At 23.6% G+C, this 9,422-nt stretch overlaps 1 protein-coding gene across 2 annotated transcripts in view; it reads left to right on the top strand.

Moving 5' to 3' along the window:
• The first annotated feature begins 351 nt into the window (after positions 1-351).
• Positions 352-9,422, top strand: part of LOC142238907 (uncharacterized) — a 50,913-nt gene continuing 41,842 nt past the window's right edge. The window contains exons 1-2 of one of the 2 annotated variants that reach the window (XM_075310638.1): positions 352-988; positions 6,777-6,977. In XM_075310638.1, the coding sequence (XP_075166753.1) occupies positions 636-988; positions 6,777-6,977 (554 nt within the window). In that variant the 5' untranslated portion in view covers positions 352-635. The remainder of the gene's footprint in view (positions 989-6,776; positions 6,978-9,422) is intronic. The other variant, XM_075310639.1, reaches the window with a different exon arrangement.

Below are 9,422 nucleotides of genomic sequence, written 5' to 3'. Positions count from 1 at the left end.
GAGGATATAAAAAATAAGGAAGACGCAGCTAATCGGGCACCTCTGAGGTAAGCTGACTGACCCAAACGAAAGTGTAATTTGTTTATTTTTCCTTTATAACAAAACATTTTAAAAATTAAATCGCTAACAATAGGTTTTGGCGGGCTTTGCCAATTGTGGGATTGTTTATAAAGAGTATTTATGCCCACTACTGGTCTTCTGAACAAACGAACTACAATGATATTGAACACAATGGTAAGAGAGGGTGAGATCGAGAGAGTGAGAGCGAGAGAGTAAGAGCTTTGTGATTCGCACCAAACAATCTAAAGCTTTTAGTCTAATTCAAAAATGTTTGAGATCTTTAGGCGACAGTTGATTTGGCGAATTTGAATTGGAAACATAATGGCGCGGGTGTTTTGAAAAACCAAAAAAAATGAAATTAAATCAAATCACAATAAAATGATATGCATAGTGATAGTGGACAACAAAAATTAAACGAAAGCATCTGTTAATGGAAAAAATCATTAAAATTTTTCATAATACCAACAACAAAAATGCTATGATTTGACAAATCATAAATTAAGCTAATAACAGCGTCAAGAAGAAGAAGAAGTGAATTGTTGATTGTGTGTTTATGCAAAATATTTAACGACAATATGTTATACGGTTTAATTAATTTAACGTGGTTCGATTTAATCACCGTCGGTTTTACCGTTACCATAGTGATATTAGTTCAAGTTCTTAATGCCCTGTGGTCCTTGCAGGAGGTAAAAGGCACTGACTGTGTTGATCGGGCGCCACACGCTAGTGATGACAATGTGACAAAATCATTAAAAATAAATGAGGCAAAGTCAGTGGCCTCTGGGGTGGTGGGTGGTAGTGGTACGTCATCGTATATTGATAAAATATCTGCAGTAGCTACGCCGCCCGGTACACCAACAACAGTAACGGCTGGGATTGCCTCAACAAATAGCAAATTACAAAAACAAACGAGTGAACAATGTGAAAAGTATGTGTCAAATTTTATTGGATAAGACATCAAAGCACAACAACAAAAGCAATAGCAAAAATAACACCGTATTTGAAAAAAAGAATTTGAATTGAAAACATGTGTGTTTGTGTTTGTTATCTTCCTCTGTTTTTTTTTGATGTTTTATGGTGATGATGATAGATAATCAGCCAAAAATTGTTGATGTCGATCATTTACAAAAATTTCAATACAAAAAATAAAAAAAAAACGTTGCACAGTGGGCTACATTGTAAATTCGAATAAAATGAAAAACTAAAATTTTTGTGCAAATTTTTTATTTTTATAGAAAATGTTGTCAAAATTTTGTTTCTATAGAAAATTTGGCAAAATTTTATTTCTAAAGAAAATTTTCTCAAAATTTTATTTCAATAGAAATTTTTCTAAATTTTATTTCTATAGAAAATTTTATCAAAATTTTATTTCTATAGAAAATTTTATCAAAATTTTATTTCTATAGAAAATTTTATTTCTATAGAAAAATTTCTCAAAATTTTATTTCTGTAGAAAATATTGTCAAAATTTTATTTCTATAGAAAATTTTCTGAAAATTTTATTTCTATAGAAAATTTTCTCAAAATTTTATTTCAATAGAAAATTTTCTCAAAATTTTATTTCAATAGAAAATTTTATAAAAATTTTATTTCTATAGAAAATTTTGTCAAAATTTTATTTCTATAGAAAATTTTGTTAAAAATTTAATTCTATAGAAAATTTTGTCAAAATTTTAACTCTATAGAAATTTTTGTCAAAATTTTAATTCTATAGAAAATTTTGTAAAAATTTTATTTCTACAGAAAATATTTTCAAAATTTTATATCTACAGAAAATTTTGGTAACATTTTATTTATATAGAAAATTTTGTCAAAATGTAATTTCTTTTGAAAAATTTGTTAAAATTTTATTTCTATATAAAATTTTGTTAAAATTTTATTTCGATATAAAATTTTGTTAAAATTTTATTTCTATAGAACATTTTCTTAAAATTTTATTTCTATAGAAAATTTTGTCAAATTTTTTTTTCTATAGAACATTTTGTCAAAATTTTATTTCTATAGAAAATTTTGTTAAAATTTTATTTCTGTACAAAATTTTGTTAAAATTTTATTTCTGTACAAAATTTTATTTCTATAGAAAATTTTGCAAAATTTTATTTCTATAGAAAATTTTGTTAAATTTTTATTTCTAAAGAAAATTTTGTCAAAATTTTATTTATAAAGCAAATTTTCTCCAAATTTTATTTCAATAGAAAATTTTCTCAAAATTTTATTTCTATAGAAAATTTTCTCAAAATTTTATTTTTATAGAAAATTTGGTCAACATTTTATTTCTATTGAAAATTTTGTCAAAAATTTTATTTCTATAGAAAATTTTTTCAAAATTTTATTTCTATAGACAATTTTATCAAAATTTTATTTCTATAGGAAATTTTGTCAAAATTTTATTTCTTTAGAAAATGTTGTCAAAATTTCATTTATTTAGAAAATTTTGTCGAAAATTGTGTCAAAATGTTAATGCTATAGAAAATTTTGTAAATTTTTTTCTATAGAAAATTGTTGTCAATGTTTTATTTCTATAGAAAATTTTGCCAAAAATTTATTTCTAAAGAAAATTTTGTCAAAATTTTATTTCTATCGAAAATTTTGTCAAAATTTTATTTCTATCGAAAATTTTGTCAAAATTTTATTTCTATCAAAAATTTTGTCAAAATTTTATTTCTAAAGAAAATTTTGTCAAAATTTTATTTCTATCGAAAATTTTGTCAAAATTTTATTTCTATCGAAAATTTTGTCAAAATTTTATTTCTAAAGAAAATTTTGTCAAAATTTTATTTCTTTAGAAAACTTGTCAAAATTTTATTGCTGTAGAAAATTTTGTAAAATTTTTTTCTTAGAAAATTTTTGTCAAAATTTTTTTCTTAGAAAATTTTTGTCAAAATTTTATTTCTATTGAAAAATTTGTCAAAATTTTATTTCTATAGGAATTTTTTTCAAAATTTTATTTCTATAGAAAATCTTGTCAAAAATTTTATTTCCATATAAAATTTTGTCAAAATTTTATTTCTTAGAAAATTTTGTCAAAATTTTATTTCTACAGAAAAACTTTTGTCAAATTTTTAGTTCTATAGAAGACTTTGTCAAAATTTTACTGCTATAGAAAATTTTGTTAAATTTATATTTCTAAAGAAAATATTATCAAAATTTTATTTATAAAGCAAATTTTGTCAAAAATGTTATTTCTATAGAGAATTTTATTTCTATAGAAATTGCTCTCAAAATTTTACTTCTGTAAAGATATTTCTCAAAATTCTATAAAAAATTTTCTCAAAATTTTATTTCTATAGAAAATTTTTATAGAAAATTTTGTCAAAATTTTATTTCAATAGAAATTTTTTTCAAAATTTCATTTCTATACAAATTTTTTTTTTCAAAATTTTATTTCTATAGAAAATTTTGCAAAATTTTATTTCTATAGAAAATTTAGTTAAATTTTTATTTCTAAAGAAAATTTTGTCAAAATTTTATTTATAAAGCAAATTTTCTCCAAGTTTTATTTCAATAGAAAATTTTCTCAAAATTTTATTTCTATAGAAAATTTTCTCAAAATTTTATTTTTATAGAAAATTTGGTCAACATTTTATTTCTATTGAAAATTTTGTCAAAAATTTTATTTCTATAGAAAATTTTTTCAAAATTTTATTTCTATAGACAATTTTATCAAAATTTTATTTCTATAGGAAATTTTGTCAAAATTTTATTTCTTTAGAAAATGTTGTCAAAATTTCATTTATTTAGAAAATTTTGTCAAAATTTCATTTATTTAGAAAATTTTGTCGAAAATTGTGTCAAAATGTTAATGCTATAGAAAATTTTGTAAATTTTTTTCTATAGAAAATTGTTGTCAATGTTTTATTTCTATAGAAAATTTTGCCAAAAATTTATTTCTAAAGAAAATTTTGTCAAAATTTTATTTCTATCGAAAATTTTGTCAAAATTTTATTTCTATCGAAAATTTTGTCAAAATTTTATTTCTATCAAAAATTTTGTCAAAATTTTATTTCTAAAGAAAATTTTGTCAAAATTTTATTTCTATCGAAAATTTTGTCAAAATTTTATTTCTATCGAAAATTTTGTCAAAATTTTATTTCTAAAGAAAATTTTGTCAAAATTTTATTTCTATAGAAAACTTGTCAAAATTTTATTGCTGTAGAAAATTTTGTAAAATTTTTTTCTTAGAAAATTTTTGTCAAAATTTTTTTCTTAGAAAATTTTTGTCAAAATTTTATTTCTATTGAAAAATTTGTCAAAATTTTATTTCTATAGGAATTTTTTTCAAAATTTTATTTCTATAGAAAATCTTGTCAAAAATTTTATTTCCATATAAAATTTTGTCAAAATTTTATTTCTTAGAAAATTTTGTCAAAATTTTATTTCTACAGAAAAACTTTTGTCAAATTTTTAGTTCTATAGAAGACTTTGTCAAAATTTTACTGCTATAGAAAATTTTGTTAAATTTATATTTCTAAAGAAAATATTATCAAAATTTTATTTATAAAGCAAATTTTGTCAAAAATGTTATTTCTATAGAGAATTTTATTTCTATAGAAATTGCTCTCAAAATTTTACTTCTGTAAAGATATTTCTCAAAATTCTATAAAAAATTTTCTCAAAATTTTATTTCTATAGAAAATTTTTATAGAAAATTTTGTCAAAATTTTATTTCAATAGAAATTTTTTTCAAAATTTCATTTCTATACAATTTTTTTTTTTCAAAATTTTATTTCTATAGAAAATTTTGCCAACATTTTACTTCTATTGGAAATTTTGCCAATTTTTTTTTATTTCTATAGAAAATTTTCTCAAAATTTTATTTCTATAGAAAATTTTGTCAAAAATTTTACTTCTATTGATATTTTCTCAAAATTTTATTTCTATAGAAAATTTTCTCAAAGTTTTATTTTTATAGAAAATTTTGTCAAAATTTTATTTCTATGGAAAATTTTGTCAAAATTTTATTTCTTTATTGTTGTTTTTGATCTCAGCTTAAAGCCATGCATTGACTAAACTACAAGTGTAGCTTAACCAACAGAGGAAAAGTATGCTTGTCAAATTTAGTTGGGCAAAGCCCTATAGACTGCAAGATGGTTGTATGTACAGCTGTTTCGGAATTACCACATTCCTCATCAGCATCCTCTACTTGCAGCAAAATTTTGTAAAAATTTTATTTCTATAGAAAATTTTCTCAAAATTTAATTTCTATAGAAAATTTTGTCAAAATTTTACTTCTATAGAAAATTTTCTTAAAATTTTATTTCTATAGAAAATTTTCTCAAAATTTTATTTCTATAGAAAATTTTCTCAAAATTTTATTTCTATAGAAAATTGTCTCAAAATTTTATTTCTATAGAAAATTTTGTCAAAAATTGTATTTCTATAGATATTTTTCTCAAAATTGTATTTCTATAGAAAATTTTGTCAAAATTTTATTTCTATAGAAAATTTTGTCAAAATTTTACTTCTATAGAAAATTTTGTCAAAATTTTATTTCTATACAAAATTTTCTCAAAATTTTATTTCTTTAGAAAATTTCATCAAAATTTTATTTCTATAGAAAATGTTGTCAAAATTTTATTTCCGTAGAAAAGGTTCTCAAAATTTTACTTCCGTAAAGATATTTGTCAAGATTTTATTTTTATAGTAAATTTTCTCAAAATTTTATTTCTATAGAAAATTTTGCCGACATTTTATTTCTATAGAAAATGTTGTAAAAATTTTATTTCTATAGATAATTTTTTCAAAACTTTATTTCTATAGAAAAAATTTGTCAAAAGTTTATTTCTATAGGACATTTTGTCAGGAATGTCATTTCTTTAAAAAATGTTGTCAAAATTTTATTTCTATAGAATATTTTATCAAAATTTTATTTCTATTGAAAATTTGTCAAAATTTTATTTCTATATAAAATTTTATCAAAACTTTTTTTCTATAGAAAATTTTTGTCAAAATTTTATTGTTATAGAGAACTTTGTAAAATTTTTTCTATAGAAAATTTTTGTCAAAATTTTATTTCTATAGAAAATTTTGTTAACATTTTATTTCTATAGGAAATTTTGTAAAAATTTAATTTCTATAGAAAATTTAAGTACCTCATAATTGGAGAGGAATATATTGCAAAATCTACCAAAACATCAAGTATTCTACAATGTACCAAATAGTAAAAAATCTACCATTTTTGGTATATTTCTTGGGAACCTTGAATGTAACCCTTATATAAAATAAAACAATTTTGTTTAGTATTTCAATATGGGCATATAGTTTTTGAAATTTAAAATTTTTGTGATACGAGTAGCATTTCTTCCACCTACAATTTAGGCCACTGTGTAACGAATTTGGTTTTAATGCATGATTTGTTTGTTATATACTTTTTTTATTTTTTGTTTTTGTATTTTTGGTCATGCAAAACACAAAAAAAAAATAAAAATAAAACGAAAAAACATTTATTGAATTATTGTGATTAGATAACAATGACGGTTAAGCACAATCTATGACAAGACACCACAACAATAATTCAGTGCTTTTGTTCACCTTCTTGTTTTATGCGAAAATGCAGACATTTGATAATGGCTTATATTTTATATCAATAAAAAAAAATGTGTTTGTTTTTATTTTGTTTCTTGTTTTCTATTTTTTTATGATCGTCTTGCGTTCTTCCTGTCTTGGTTTTGCCGTTTTGTTTTATGCCTTACGTTAAATCGTTTTATCATTCTCAGCGGTTCATCTACTTCAGCGTCTTCAGCAACTTTAATATCGTCTACATCACAATCATCATCATATGCTCCTTCATCTCAATACCCTACATCATCATTGCGTCATTCGGTGGGTAATCTCTTCAATGGTAATACTGGACTAAGTCTACCGAATTTTGCAACTGCCATCACATCCTGTTATCCAGATAACTTGAGTGATGAATAGTAAGTGATTTGAATTCTTTGTAATTTTAGTGTTTATTGATGTTTATTAATTTATATATGCATGTAGCCTTTTATTTAATTAATTGAATATTTATATTATTTGCATGATATATTTATTTGTCATATATATCAGTGACTAGAAATGGTATTAAATAAATTTAGTATTAATTTGTTTTATTGTGAATATATGCATATGCCATAAATCTATTACATTTACATTTTATAATAGACGTATATAAATAAGGTGACCAGAGAAAACTAAACTAAAAATAGGTCGGAAACCTATGTTGTTTGCATCTATATTTCCTGTTTATTTTCATAATTCATTATGATTGTAAATATATAAATAAATAAATAAATAAATTTAAAATCTTCTTATTTAGTATTTTTTTGAATTAAATTGTTCTTCATGGACTTGTTTGATATCAAGAAACTGCAGTGAAAACAATATTGACAGAAATTTCAGTGCAGACAATTTACACAATATGAAAGATATTTTTTTATACCCTAAAGCACATAGTGGTCAGGGTATAATAAGTTTGATCGGCCAAAAAATGTGCCTACCAGAAATATTGATTTTAGACTCCATAAAATATATACCGATCGACTCAGAATCACCTCCTGAGTCGATCTGGCGCTTGGTGTCCGTCCGTCCGTCCGTCGTCTGTCCATGTATTTGTTGTTCACAGGATTCCGGTCGCAATTATTAACCGATTTTGATGAAATTTCGTACAGGGAGTTTTTTGGGAACAAGGACGAACGCTATTGAATTTGGACGAAATCGGATCAAATTTAGATATAGCTCCCATATATATGTATCGCCCGATTTCGACAAATGGGGTCACGTTGCTCGTTTTTTCAAACGGATCGTCACCAAATTTGGCAAAACGTGATCTGTTCCATCGCCCTTCAAGTCTGCAAAATTTCATCCAAATCGGTTCAGATTTAGATATAGCTCTCATATATACGTATCGCCCGATTTTCCCAAATTTGGCACAAAACCTTTATTTATCAACCGATCTTACTCAAATTTGGCTACATGTAGTCTTCTATAGCACTAACTATATGTGCAAAAAATCATCGAAATCGGTTCAGATTTAGATATAGCTCCCATATATATGTATAGCCCGATTATCCCAAATTTGGCCATAGAACCCTTTTTTATTAACCGATCTTACTAAAAGTTGGCTAGATCCAGTCCTCTGTAGTACTGACTATATGTGCAAAAAATCATCGAAATCGGTTCAGATTTAGATATAGCTCCCATATATATGTATAGCCCGATTATCCCAAATTTGGCCATAGAACCCTTTTTTATTAACCGATCTTACTAAAAGTTGGCTAGATCCAGTCCTCTATAGTACTAACTATATGTGCAAAATTTCATCGAAATCGGTTCAGATATAGATATAGCTCCCATATATGTATCAACCGATTTTAAAAAATTCGCCCCTAATAACCTTATTTTTGACCATACAGGCCTCATTTCTTAACTGATCTTACTCAAATCTTGCACAAGGTAACCTTTTGTGGTATTAATCAAACCCGCAAAATATTATGTAAATTCGTTCAGATTTAGATATAGCTTCCATATATATGCATCGCTCGATTTTCCCAAATTTGGCCATATTACTCTTATTTATTAACCAATGTTACTCAAATTTCAAATTTTGATGTACTAGCCAATCGCACTTATACGTACTTGTAGCTCTTACATAAGAATATTGCTCGTTTTTTATAAACTTGTATTTATTACCCACACTAATTTAACGATTTTCTCTTTTTTAATAATGGGCTCAATATTTGTGGCATACTAACTCCGTAGGCGCAATATCAACACAGCCAGTGTTGCTAGAAGTAGGGGATATTCCCTATATGTAGGGTTTTTCTAATATTTAGCGTCTTGTAGGGACGTAGGGCCACAATGTAGGACATTTTCACTCAACACAATTTGTAATAATTTTTACATTTTGGTGGCTCTAGAGGAGGAAATTAGAAGCCGGCAAGGCTTGATCTTTAACAATGTGTGGTAAACTTTATTCCTGTAGAAAATTTTGTCAACATTTTATTTCTATAGAACATTTTGTCAAAATTGTACTTCTATAGAAATTTTTTTTCAAAATATTATTTCTATAAAAAATTTTCTCAAAATTTTATTTCTGTTTTTTCTCAAAATTATATTTCTATAGAATTTATTGTCAAAATTTTATTTCTATAGAAAAATTTCTCACAAAAATTTGTCTATAGAAATTTTTTCCAAAATTTTACTTTTTTAGAGATTTAACAAAAAGATTACTAATTTGGGTAGAATTCTACCAACTGTGGCAACCGTGGTGGTAATACAAATTTATATTCTATGTTATATACGTTGCATATTCATGTTTTAAGATAATAAATACTTAGAACCATTTTTGTTTTGTAAAATTTTTTAAATTTAACGAAAAA

The sequence above is a fragment of the Haematobia irritans genome, chromosome 5 (genome assembly GCF_050003625.1).
Source record: "Haematobia irritans isolate KBUSLIRL chromosome 5, ASM5000362v1, whole genome shotgun sequence".
Lineage (NCBI taxonomy): Eukaryota > Metazoa > Arthropoda > Insecta > Diptera > Muscidae > Haematobia > Haematobia irritans.
This window is presented reverse-complemented; position numbering and strand designations above follow the sequence as displayed.